Raw genomic sequence first — 12,921 nt, 5'->3', positions numbered from 1 at the left:
GTCTGGGTTTTGCCTACATTTCATGCCCCAGATTCTGGCCTGGCAGATGAAGAGATCTGGGAGACCACCCACTAGACAGATCCCTTGGGGGCTGCAAGGACACAGTCTCAAGTTCACTGTGCTGGGGGTCAGCTGTGATCTTGGTCACTTTCTGGCCTCAGTCATGGGGTGTAAACATAGCGTGACCCAGTGACCAGTGGCCAGCCACTGGGAGGTCCATATTCTGGACTCTTGCCCCGGAATCGCCTGTCTGGGTAAGACACTGGAGAACTACCAAGAGGAAAAAAAATACATTTCCAAACCCTGAGGCTCTTCAGCTTCAACAAAACAAGGCCAAAATAATAACAACGATTCTAACCCTCCAAATAACAAGGATCGCCCTGGCTGGCGTGGCTCAAAGGACTGAGTGCTGGCCTGTGAACTAAAAGGTCGCTGGCTCAATCCCCCACTCAGGGCACATATCTGGGTTGTGGGCCAGGTACCCAGTTGGGGACTTAGGAGAGGAAACCAATTGAACTTTCTCTTGCACATCAATGACTTTGTCCCTTCCTTCCTCTCTGTAAAAATAAGTAAATAAAATCTTAAAAAAGAAAATAATGAGGATACTTAAGAAGCACCCTAAGGTGGTGGGAGTGAGCCCTCCAATAAAAGTGTGTGCCTCTGTAAAAAAAAGTTGGAAACAATTATAAAGTTAACTGAAAATCATTTGCTTTATGTTTTCCCTATGAGCTTCAATCCTAGGCAATGTCATTGGTTAAATATTCTTTCGGAAAATTCTTTGGGAAAATTCTTGGATTGGTACAATCTTTGTAATTGTTACAGCTTTGGGTTTTTTTTTAGTTTTAATAATGTATATTACTGTAAATTAGACACCTTCATTACTTATAAATATTATATAAATAATAAATACTTCATTCCACATAGAAAGGAATTCAGAGTCACACAGGGACTAGACACATACTTTGCAGAGTAAATTTCTAACAGCTTTGGCCCTGTTCGCATGGCTGAGATGGTTAGAGCTTTGACCCAGTGCACGAAGATTGCAGGTTCCATCCCTCAGTCAGGGCACAAATTAAGAGGCAACCAATGAAAGCATAGATGGGTGGAACAAGAATGTGTTCCTCTATCTCGAAATCAAAGAGAAAAATAAATAAAGATTTCTGTAAGCTTTGTAATCATTCAAGGTGCCTTTGGGGAAAGTTTGTGTTTCTAACCCAAATAGACACAGTAGAGTGGGAATAAAAAAAGAGATAAAAATTACTGGCAGAGATTGTTAAAAAAGAAAAAAGGAAAAGAAGCAAAGAGGAGTTGCTTCAATCCCATGTAACTTTCTGAATTTCTATTTGTGCCTACCACATAAAACCATGAAACACAACAGAACCTACAAGGAATGGTACTTTTGCATGGAAAGTGCAAAATTTACTTCTTACGTGAAATGCGTTTCTGAATTTAACTACCAAGAGCAATAGCTTTGCTTGGGGAAAATCTTAGTTCACACACGAAATAGCTGAGTTTATCTGCAAAGAGTAATATCTTTAAGTCCAAATTTTAGGCAAAACATTTTACTGAATTTGAGTATCATTAACATTGAAAATATTTTTAATTATGTTGTTTTAAAACGTGAAAAGACCGAATCCAGAAAGCCATCATTATGACCCATTATTAGGAGGTTATTAACGAAAATAATTTTGTCCTATTGGGGGTGGCGGCACTGGGACCCCTTCCCCCAATACCAGGGTACTTTGCCCCTCCGAGATGTCGCGGGAGGGGATCCTCCTGGCGAAAGGAAACTAGCGACGGCGATGGGGACCACGGCAGAGACTGGGCCAACCCGAAAACCCAAAAAACGGACCCACGCCGTGCCACAGCCCCAGTGCCCCGCCCCGGCCCAGTAGTGGGGGCGGGGTGGAGGGGGTGTGCGTGCGCGCCGCGTTCTCGCCGACGAGGGTGCCCCGCTCCCTCCGCGCGCCCGCAGAGGGACAACAGAGCGAAGAGGCGGGACCCTAAGCTTTTAGCCCAATCCTTCGCCAATCAGACGCCGAGAGGGGCGTGCGCGCCTTGTTCCTCGAACGCGCCGCCCCCCGAGCGGGCGCGTTCCCGGCGGCGTAGGGGGCGTGGCGTGCCTGTGGCGCCTATAAAAGCGGGCGGCGGCGGAGACGCCATTTTGCGAACGGCGAGCAGCGGCGGCGGCCCGGTGAGGCGCAGCGGAGGTTTTCCTGGTTTCGGACCCCAGCGGCCGGATGGTGAAATCCTCCCTGCAGCGGATCCTCAACAGCCACTGCTTCGCCAGAGAGAAGGAGGGAAATAAACCCAGCACCACCGTTCACGCCAGCCGCACCATGCCGCTCCTCAGCCTGCACAGCCGCGGCGGACGCAGCAGTGAGAGGTGAGCGCCCCGCCCCTGCCCGAAGCTTCCAGAAGCGCCGCCGCGCAGGCCCGCGGGGGCGGCCGCGGAGGGCCACGGAAGTCCCGGGAGCGCGAGATCCGCCCCTTTGTCGAGGCCACAATCGCGCGTGGGGCGGATTCTCTGTGGGGTGGGGGCGGAGTGGGCAGCTGGACCAGTCCGGGTTCTCGGTCCTGGCAGGCAATAGGGGTCGCCTGGTTGGGTTTGGGAGACAGCGGGGATGCGGGGTCGAATTTGGGGAAGGGCCCCGCGATCGGGGGGGGGGGGCGGAGGACTTGAGGGGCGGGTTGGCCCGAGGCCGAGTCAGGCCCGCGAGACCCATGATTCTGCACTTTGCTGGTGCGGCCGATTAACGTTGACCGCTGGAATCGTAGCGCTCCGCTGGTGGGAAAGCTGAACCAAGCGAGGCCTCCCGCCCGGCGCTCCGTCGCGGCCTCCCTCGAGACCCCCATTTTGGGCCCCAAAGTGTGTCGGTCCGGGTGCGCCAGGCCCCCGACGACGGGAGGAGCGTTGCTGCGCCACGTAGACGGCTTCCGGGGCTTTTTTCTGGGTGGCTTCTGATCCACCCAACGCGCGCCTTCGATCCCTACTCTTTTTGCCGCCCCCTCCCGTTAGGGAAGTTTTGGTTGAAAGTGGTGGTGTCGTTTCCGGGGGGCGGGGGTCCGGTATGAGGTGTGCTAGTTGGTAGTTGGCAAGATTTTAGACCAGCCCCACCATCACAGTTTTTCGGATTTACATTAGCCTGGTGGGAGGGATCCTGAGTCGCAGTTCATATGGGCCGGGGCTTGGGGGCGCCCCAGATGAGAGCCGTGCAAAATGGAGGCGACTTTGGGACTTGTTTACACTGCGCCAGCAAATGGCTGCTGGCGCTCCGACTGCGCGATTGTGAAAATCTCCCCCGGGGCTCAGGGCAGCTTTGCTGAGATGACGCAACCGGAGTCCTGCGGGCGGGTTGTGCGGGAGGGGCCCCTTCTCGGGCCTCACCCCGCAGCGCACCCTGCCTGGTGGTGGGCCAACCACAGAAGGTTGCTGGCTTCTTAACGCGCTATAATTTCCAATCTTTGCTACAGACTGCAAAATATGGAAAGGGGGAAACTGAAGTGGTCTGAGTTAGAAGTGGAAAGTAAAACTTGACAGGAGGTAGGATTGGGTTGGTGAGACTTTGTGTTTGTTTTAAGGTAACATGGGCAAAAGACTAAGTGGAATTCTGGGCTGGAAAGGGAACATCATCCAAGAAGACCCATCTGAGTAATCTCGTTTCTCATTGTGCGGGCAGGAGGGTTTGGCGCTTTTGAGCTGCCCTAAAGCCCAGTGTGCTTTTGATTTTAGACTCCTTCATGAGTGTAGGCATCAGACTTGGGATGGGGGGAGTAGGGTCCCAGGTGGGCACCATTCTAGCTTGGAACTTGTGGGATGCCTTGGCCTTCAGCTTGGTTTAGCTGAAACTCAGGGTTCTGTCAGTAAAAGCCACTGCCACTAATCAACCTGTTTTCTTCCAGTTCCAGGGTCTCTCTCAATTGCTGTAGTAACCTGGGTCCAGGGCCTCAGTGGTGCTCCTGATGTCCCTCACCCACCCCTGAAGATCCCAGGTGGGCGAGGGAATAGTCAGAGGGATCACAATCTTTCAGCTAATTTATTTTACTCTGTAAGTATCTGGGTAGCTGGGCTCCTTGGACCTTGGGGAGGTGGGAGGGGGGGCTGTCCTGACCTGTTTGCCAGACCTGCAGTCTCTGCTTCTGAGCAGTGGAGATTTCTTGTACACCTGCTTTGTACCAGGAATTTTATCTACATGGTTTTATTGAATTTTCATAATTTGAGGGTTAGGGGATACATAGGTACAAGCTGAAGTCAAGGCTGTTACTGTGCCACGAGCCACAAGTAAACCCTTGGTAAGCTCCCATTTTCATCCCAACCTGGGGCCACCTCCCCTCAGAGGTCTCAGAGGCTCTGCATGCTGATGATATCACTGCAGGGGGCCAGGGGACTGATTTGGTGCTTTTCTGGGTTTTCCAAATTGTGGCATGGAGGAAGAAGGATCCCCAGCCTAAGGTGTGGACTTGGCACTCTTCTTGCACAGGATAATAGGCTGAATGTAACAGAGGAACTAACGTCTAATAACAAGACGAAAATTCTCAACGTCCAGACCAGGCTCACAGATGCCAAACACATTAACTGGAGAGCGGTGCTGAGCAGCAGCTGCCTCTACATTGAGATCCCAGGCGGTGCTCTGCCAGAGGGGAGCAAAGACAGGTAAGGGCTGGCCATCACCATTTTGGGAGCAAGGGTTCCCCTTTTGAGTAGTAGACTAGCAGTTCTCAGGAAATTCCTCCCCAGGGGACACTGGACCATATCTGGGGACATCTGTGATTGTCACAACTAGGGGTGCTCCTGGTATTTGAGGGGATGGGGTGAGGGATGCTGCCGAACCTTGCCCAGTGCTCAGGATGACCTCCTCCAGCAGAGAATGACCCAGCCCCGGGGTCCCCAAGTCTAGAACTGGAAGAGTGGTGCTCCCTATAAATCAGGCCTCTGAGAAGAGTGGAAAGTGTGGGCTGGGCCTTTAGAAGAAGTGCAACAGGGCAGGCAGATCCTGATGGTTGTACTTCAGCTTTGCAGTTCTTCTCGAGTTTGCTGAGGAGCAGCTGCATGTTGACCATGTCTTCATTTGCTTCCACAAGAACCGTGATGACAGAGGTAGGTGACCCATTGTCAGCTGTTCCTGCAGGGATATGGGGAGAGGGCACCCACTCTCCTGGCCCCAGGGTGGAGTTTTGTGGCCCAGGGTCTTGTCAAATCTTGGTTCTTGGCCATACTGTTTATAGGACCCTGCCACACCCTGCTAGGCACCTTCAGTCTGTCCTGCCCCTTCTCCAGTACTGCTGCAGCCCCTTGGAGGCTTATGTTGGGTGCTGTCTGTGCATGGGGTTGGGGGGTGTACAGCTGGAGGCCAGCAGGCTCAGATGCACTTCCCCCCCACAGCCGCTCTGCTCCGTACCTTCAGCTTTATGGGCTTTGAGATTGTGAGACCGGGGCATCCCCTTGTCCCCAAGAGACCCGACGCTTGCTTCATGGCATACACGTTTGAGAGAGAGTCTTCTGATGAGGATGAGTAGCAGCTGCGCCGCCTACGCCCTTCCCCTTTGCCACCACTGACAGATCATCACAGACCACAGCCCCTTTTTGTGTCTCGCTTTGTGCGAGTGGTGTGACCAACTGCTGCGCTGGGGTGCAAATGCCAGCTTGTTCCCTTCTGGGTTTGTCCGCATGTTATAATTGTGCAAATAAACGCTCACTCCAAATTAGCGATATACTTCTTGAAGTTTAATATTGTGTTTGTGATACTGAAGTATTTGCTTTAATTCTAAATAAAAATTTATATTTTACTTTTTTATCGCTGGGTTAAGGTGATACAGATTATCCTTGTATTTCAAGCAGGAGTTTCTTATTTGGAGTTTTGGAAACAGTTTTAGGTCTTAACTTGGAAAGATAGGTATTAATCCACCCTTCTATTGCTTTCAAAAATCTGAATAAAAGTGATTACATCTAGACCTGTGTGGGCTCAGTGGTGTTGGCTTGGAGGCTGGTAGCTAGGTGTACCTTGGGGCTGCAGTGAGCTCGGATGTTTTGCAGGTAAGTCAGGCATCCTGAGCTGAGTGATTACCTTGGACAGGAAACATGCCTAGAGTGGGAAGACTAGGACTTGGTCTCTCATGTGGCCACAACCAGGTTCTGTGGGATGTGCTGTGAGGCTTAAGAATCCGCGGCCTCCATGCCTCTTCTAAATCTCACCTTCCTGCTGTCAGTGCAGACCCAAGGCAGCTCTAGGTGGCAACCTGCCTCACCTCATGCATCCTTGGATCTCTGGGCCCCTTGCCTCAAGCCTTCCCTGGATGGCAAAGGCTAGAGGCTAGCTGGCTGGCTTCCCCCGCCCCGAATGGCCTCACCTTTGCTGGAAATGGGCCCACTGGGATTTTCCCAGGGTAGTATTGGTGTGTATGAATGTGCACATTCCCTGTAGCAACTGTGCAGACCCTGTGCACCTCAGCAGCTCCTTACAGTGCCATGGGGCAGGCCTTACAATGCCATGCTGGGATAGGAGCACTCTTGGGGGAGGCTGGTCTTGCAGATGGGGGCTGGGGTGTATTGGGAAGACGATCAAGTCACAAGACTGGCAGGACTGCAGCGCCCCCTGCTGACTACGCCTGGAGACATCTCCCAGAGATTGACGTCCATACCTTCATTGGCTGGGAAGTAGGCTGCAAAAGGGGCATTTTTTTTACAGATGGGGAAAGGGCTGGAGGGTACTTGAGTATATTTGGGGGCTGAATGGGATATTTAGCTACCTAACTGATGGAGCCAGTTTTCAAAGGCTTGAACAAGCTAGAGTAAGGGCATTGGGTTTGGCCACTGAAGGATGATTAGGAGTCTGAAGCAGAGGTATAGAGAGGTAGGTGTTGCCAGTGGGAAAAAAAACGGGCAAGACCTGGAAGCCAAAAAGTCTCCTAGGATGGCAGTGTAGCAGGAGGGGCTGGCCAGAGCTTGTAGAGCTTTTGTAGGAGCCCTGCTGTAATCTGACAGCATTAGTCAATGGGGGGGAAGTTGAAGCTGGAGAGGAACCTGGTCATCCCTGGGGGTTTGAAAGATTGCCCTCAGAATCACCATGGTAGTGGAGTGGGAGTGAGGAGGCGAGGCTGGAGGCCCCAGGCAAGGGCATTGGGACCCCTCGGTTCCTGTGTCCATTTTTCTGAGGCATAAACTGAGACCCAGTTCACTGCTCCAGGTCCCCTGATGAATCTGGCACAACAGTTTATCATCCTGTGCTATTAATAAACACCTATTGTGTGTTAAGCCTGGCTCTTTTCCTCAGGGAACACAGCCTGGTGGGCAAGGTGGACAAATGATAGGTAACAGATGAAGGAATATTTCCAGGTTGTGATAAGTGTTCTGGGGGTGGAGGGGGAGACATGCAGGGTGAAGAGCTACAGAGGGCCCAGGAGGGACAACTTTAGTTGAGGTGAGAGTGGAACAGTCTGGCAGAGGGAACAGGGCACGCAAGGCTGGGTGGCTGGACAGAATTTAATGTCACAGGAACAGCATGGAGGCCACAGTGGGCAGAGAGAGCTTGGGCAAGGTGACAGGGCATGGGAAACTTCAAGAGGTGAGTTCAGACTCCCCTGCTGTGAGCAGTACTGGGTGGGCCTCCCCTCCCCCTGGAAACCCCAAGTAGCTCTTGACCACAAGGTTCACATGGGAAGAATCACTGGCCATGCTCGGCACCAGGGCCCGCTCTACGGCCAGAAACAGCTCCCATGCTGGTACCGGAAGGGGTGTCCATGCTCTCTGCTCTTGTGGAGACAGGAACCATCAGCCCCCAGCACCAAAAGAGCACCCTGGCTTCTACTGGAAGGTGGGGTGAAGGGTTCCACACACATTGACAGGGTGTCCACACCTGGAAGAGAGGTGGGTGGTCCTGGCCTCAGAAAATCTCAGCTAATCCTGGCAATTAGCCCCCAGTCCTGGAAGCGGGGGTGTCCACCTGCCTTCTTGAGGAGGGCTTGGGCCTAAGCCCCCAACAAAGGAAGGGGGCGGGCATTGGAGGAAGGATGTCCACACCCCTGCACTCTCCACTGGCCATCTGGCCTTTTCTGGAAGGGGGCATCTACCTTTTGTGGAGACACTGCCTCCAGTCCTAGCCATGGACGGAATGCCTGCCTCTTGTAGAGGTCCTGGAATAGACACATCACTCTGGGAGGGTCGGTCCCACAGCAGCATCTGGGAGTGGCCCAGAGAGGTCCAGGTCCCCAGAGCAGTGCCTGCAGCGCACAGCAAGTCAGGACCGCGGAGGGTCGCACATGGACCAGCAGGGCTGCCAGGAGCCAAGGCGTGGCCAAGAGCACAGGGCTGAGCAGAGAGCTGAGCAGGCAGCCCAGCTGCAGTTTGTGGGCGCTCAGAAGTTCCAGCAACCATGGGCGGACAAGGCTAAAGTTCGAAGGCAGCAGACACGGCCCTGGAAGCTGAACATCCCATGGCATCGCCGGCAGCAGGTTCTTTGGGCACAGCTCCCCGCCAGGAATGCTTTCCAGGTGCTTGAGAGCCATGCTCAGCTGCACCTTCCAGCACCAGACCACACAGCCGCTAGAGGTTGAAGTGCTCCTCAGCAGCGAGGCCTGCAGTTCTAGAGCCCACAGTGGGGCTCCTTGGCTCCAGGCTTGGGCACCTGTGGGGCAGAGGAGGCCATTAGGGCCTGACTGGGGAGCCCCCCCAAAACTAACACAGCCTGACCTTGAAGCCGTCCTGCCTACCCCAGCCTGCTCCTACTCTGGCTTTGGGGAGCCGGGGGGAGGGAGGCAGAGTGCATGCTTCCAGAAGCATGGGTTAAATATTAATTTTGTTGTTAGTCACCAAGATGATTTTAAGGAAAACTACACCGAAGAGGAGGCATGTAGGAATTAATCTCTTCCGTCTACCAAAGGCGCAGGTTCTTACCATTTGGTAAAAGTGTCAGAGCTGGGTTGTCCAGTAGAAATACATCACAGGCCATGGTGTCATTTAAAATTTTCCAGTAGCTACATCTTTTAAAAAGTGAAAAGAAACAGATGACAGTAATTTTTGTTACACATTTTATTTAACCCAGTATATCCAAAATGGTATCATTCAAGAGGTCATCAATAAAAAATATTGAGATGTTTTACATTATCATTTTTTTGACACTACATCTTTGAGATCAGGTGTATATTTGACATCAGAGCATATCTCAGCCAGGAGCAACCCTATTTCACATGCACCAAAGTTATGCATGGCCAGCAGCTGCAGAACTAGACAAGAACACTCTAGAAGGTCTAGAGTGCATCAGAATCGTCTTGTGGGGGGCGTTTAAAAATTACAGGTGCTGTGGGGTGCTCTGCGGGGGGTCTACATTAAAAAAATAAAGTCCCCAGAGGCCCCTAAGATGAAGCCAGTATCGAACTGTCCACTAAAGAACTCAAAGTCAGCAGCAACTTAACTTCCCCATACTCCAGCCTGTAAGACGGGCCCATAACAACACATTCCACCAAAAGACGAGGTTCCCCTAACATGGTGATGTGCTTGATGCTTGGTGATAATGGCTTATTAACAGAAATCTTTTTTTTAAGGTTTTATCTATTTAATTTTAGACAGAGGGGAAGGGAGCGAGAGAAACACCAACTGGCCGCCTTCCGCACAGCCCCAACTGGGGACCTGGCACCAAACTCAGGCATGTGCCCTGACGGGCAATCAAACCAGCGAGCTTTTGCTTTGCAGGTCAATGCTCAATCCAGTGAGTCACACCAGTCAGGGTTAACAGGAATCTTATTTTAAAAAAAATTTATTTATTGATTTCAGGTAGAGAGAGAAAGATCAATTCGTTGTTCCACTTATTTATGCATTCATTGGTTGCTTATTTTTAAAAAAGATTTTATTTATTTACTTTTAGGAGAGGGGAAGGGGGAGAGATGGGGGGTGGGAGAGAGAGAGAGAGAGAGAACCATCAATGTATGATCTGTTGTCTCTCTCATGCCCCCAACTGGGGACCTGGCCAGAAACCCAGGCTCGTGCTCTGACTGGGAATTGAATAAATAACCTTTTGGTTTGCAGGCTGGTGCTCAATCTACTAAACCACACCACTCAGGGCATATTGGTTGCTTCCTGTATGTGCTTTGATGGGGATTGAAGCTGAAACCTTTGTGTTTGGGGACAGGGAGTACACTCTAATCAACTGAGCTACTTGGGCAGGGCCCAACAGGAATCTTATTTTCTTTTCTTTCCTTTCTTTTTTTTTTTTTTAGTGGTACATAAAACAAGCATCTTATGATGAAATGTGGTAACACTTGCCTTGTAAAGTCAGACTGAGGATTAGATGAGTAAATGGGCCTAAAACTTCTTAGAACAGCCCTGGCCAGATGGCTCAGTCAATTGGTGCTTCATCCTGTACACTAATAAAGTTGCAGGTTTGATGCCTGGTCAGGGCACATACCTAAGTTGTGGGTTCAGTCCTCAGTCACGGTGAGTATGGGAGGCAATTGATTGATGTTTCTCTCTCACATGGATGTTTCTCTCTCTCTCTCTCTCTCTCTCTCTCTCTCTCTCTCTCTCTCTCCCTCTCTCTCCCCACTTCTTCTTCTCTCTGTAAAAAAAAAAAAAAAAATCAATAAACATATCCTTGCGTGAGTATTCTTTTTAAAGAAAGTTCTTAGAACAGTGTGACACAAAGCAAGTGCTCAATACACTTTGGAGATTGATGATAATTATTATTGTTATTATTATTTAAAGTGGTGGCTGTCAGCTGGCTGTGGCTGGTGAACTCAGTGGCTTTTAAGCCAGAATATACTGAGGAGTGAGTTAAAATGTAGGTTCCTGGACCCCTGAGGGGCTCAGGGAGGGAGTTTTAACAGGACTCCCAGGTGATGGAGAAACGTGGTTCCAAGGTCCGACTGTGTTAATTCATTATCAGTTGCAAAATAAGCAATTAAGCCCAAAGTGCAGGTGTGGGTCGTGCCTAAGATGGAAGGTTGAGAATCTCTTCCAGGAGGAAGGACAGTGGTAGGGCTCACCTTGGTGGCCAGGACATGCCAGGCCATCCACACCATGTGGTAGCAGAGGGTGTCCCTGCTTCCCACACAGGCTAAACTGTTCAGGAGGTGGAAACTGTGGCCCGGGGGGCAGGGGCCCCGTGGCTCTCCAGGAGCCGCGCTTAGAGCCAGTCATGCACAGCGCAGAGGCCCTCCCGCTGCCAGGCCTCCGTACAGCATGCACGGCCTCCAGGCCTTGCAGGTTGCAGAAGGACAGGCCCAGCTCAGTGTCCAGTGAGCAGAGTGGCAGCTCTGCAGGGGGACCGGCTGGCCCAGTCTTGTCACTGCCTGTCTGACTCTCATCCACCCTGCAGAACCCCAGAAGAGGCCTTCGAGGCTGCCCTGCTGGAGTAGGGCTGAGGCTGGCAGCCCTGTGGGTGGGCAGGGACCAGGCCCTGGTCAGGGTCTTCTTGGGCAGGGGTGGGGCCTGGGGTTGTGTGTCAGTTAAGGAGGAAGGACCCAGGTGACCAAGAGCAGCAGGCCTTGGAGGGCAGCAGGCAGGCACAGAGCTCATTTGTAGGGGGAGGGAGGGTGGGGGCACACAGATATGGGGCTCCGGACACGCGATGCCACCCCTTGGGCCCATGTCCCCATCTCTGAAATGGAAATCATACAAACACCCAACCTGCTCTGCACCCTGTGAGGTAGGGACGGCACCTGTGTACAGATGAGGAAACAGGCTCAGTGTGACAGTCAGCGGTAGAGACACATCCAGCCCAGCACTGGGTGACCCCTGCATCCTCACTTTCCTGTGTGACCCTGGGCAACTGACTGCACCTCTCTGAGCTCCAGTTGCCTCATTTCTTACAAACTGGTGAGCCCAGCATTTTTTTTTTTTTTTTTTAATAAACGCAGTAAACAAGTTAATATAATTGAGCTAAACCGTCATTAGGCAGAGAATTCCTTAGACGGTATGAGAGACTCCATCCTTTTGCTCTGGCCACCTCAGAGGGGTCTGGCAACCTGCTTCCCCTCAACCCAGGGCACCTCTTTGTGGCTCACCAAGGTTGCTGCATGTGGGCCAAGCCAGCCAGGTGAGGGCATCGAGTCCAGGGGTGGGGGGGTCTCGGTGGGTAGCTTGGGGCTGCTCATGCTTCTGGGTGTGGGGCAGGTGTGAGTGGGCACATACGGGGTGTCTGTGTGCGCAGTTGATAGCAGTGGGTGAGCGTGCAGACCCAGGTGAAAGCAGAACAGTCACACACCTTGGCCCTCCTGCCCAGCCTTGATCCTGCTATGTGGCTCTGAAGGTGTTTCTTGCCCTCTCTGGGCTCCTTTCCTCATCTGCAAGACAGGAATGTTGCCCATCAATATTTCAGGGTGGTGGGAAGGACCCTGTAATTGTGGTGTGAATAGAATATCCAGCCATGAGGGCAGGCCATCTGGGTGAAAGCTGGGGCTGGCGGCAATATGCCAGGACCTGTACCTGGGCCTCAGCCCCAGAGCTCATCCCCTCAGCCAGCAGCAGCCCCGCCAACAGCAGCCCCACTCCCAGCGCTGCCCCGCACAGATTCCAAGTCACCCTGACCTAGAAAAGCGGCTGCTCCTGCTCTCTCCCTGCCACAGGACCCCTCCAGGAGAGACCGCAGGGCAGGGGGCCTTGGGGGACAAACTCCTAATAGCTGTACTGCCTGGCCTCCCAGGACTGTCTGACCTGCCACTGGCAGCAAGGTGGAGATGCCCATGCAACAGTCAGACCGCAGGCCGGGCCGGGATAGGGAGCCCTCTTCTGCATCGCTTCCTGGGACCAGCCACACACCCCTTCAAAGGCAGGAACAGCATTTCAGGCAGAAGAAACAGCCTGCATAAAGACTAGGAAGTGGGACCCGGAAGTGCAGTTCCGCGTCTGAGCACCGGGTGGGGGCGGGTAGAAAAGACAGTTGAGGTCCCGGAGGTCACTACGGGTAAGCAGTAGCGGGTGGTCTAAGGCGA

General features: G+C 52.4%; 2 protein-coding genes across 2 annotated transcripts; one reads left to right on the top strand and one right to left on the bottom strand.

Moving 5' to 3' along the window:
- Positions 1-2,167: 2,167 nt before the first annotated feature.
- OAZ1 (ornithine decarboxylase antizyme 1) lies at positions 2,168-5,714 on the top strand. The gene is given in 6 exon segments (XM_054586962.1): positions 2,168-2,386; positions 3,904-3,961; positions 3,963-4,049; positions 4,482-4,654; positions 5,013-5,098; positions 5,384-5,714. Coding segments are annotated over 6 exon segments (684 nt in total). The 5' UTR covers positions 2,168-2,240; the 3' UTR covers positions 5,518-5,714.
- Positions 5,715-7,965: 2,251 nt separating this feature from the next.
- On the bottom strand, positions 7,966-12,439 carry PEAK3 (PEAK family member 3). Its single transcript, XM_054586779.1, is given in 10 exon segments — positions 7,966-8,451; positions 8,513-8,560; positions 8,563-8,591; positions 8,594-8,621; positions 10,975-11,093; positions 11,096-11,164; positions 11,167-11,449; positions 11,451-11,497; positions 11,986-12,088; positions 12,416-12,439. Coding segments are annotated over 10 exon segments (1,236 nt in total).
- Between the last annotated feature and the right edge of the window lie 482 nt (positions 12,440-12,921).

Source organism: Pteronotus mesoamericanus, unplaced genomic scaffold (assembly GCF_021234165.1).
Source record: "Pteronotus mesoamericanus isolate MK-2021 breed Mesoamerican mustached bat unplaced genomic scaffold, CSHL_Meso_final contig_1210, whole genome shotgun sequence".
Lineage (NCBI taxonomy): Eukaryota > Metazoa > Chordata > Mammalia > Chiroptera > Mormoopidae > Pteronotus > Pteronotus mesoamericanus.
Note: the sequence above shows the minus strand (reverse complement) of the source record. Positions and strands in the feature narration are given on the sequence as shown.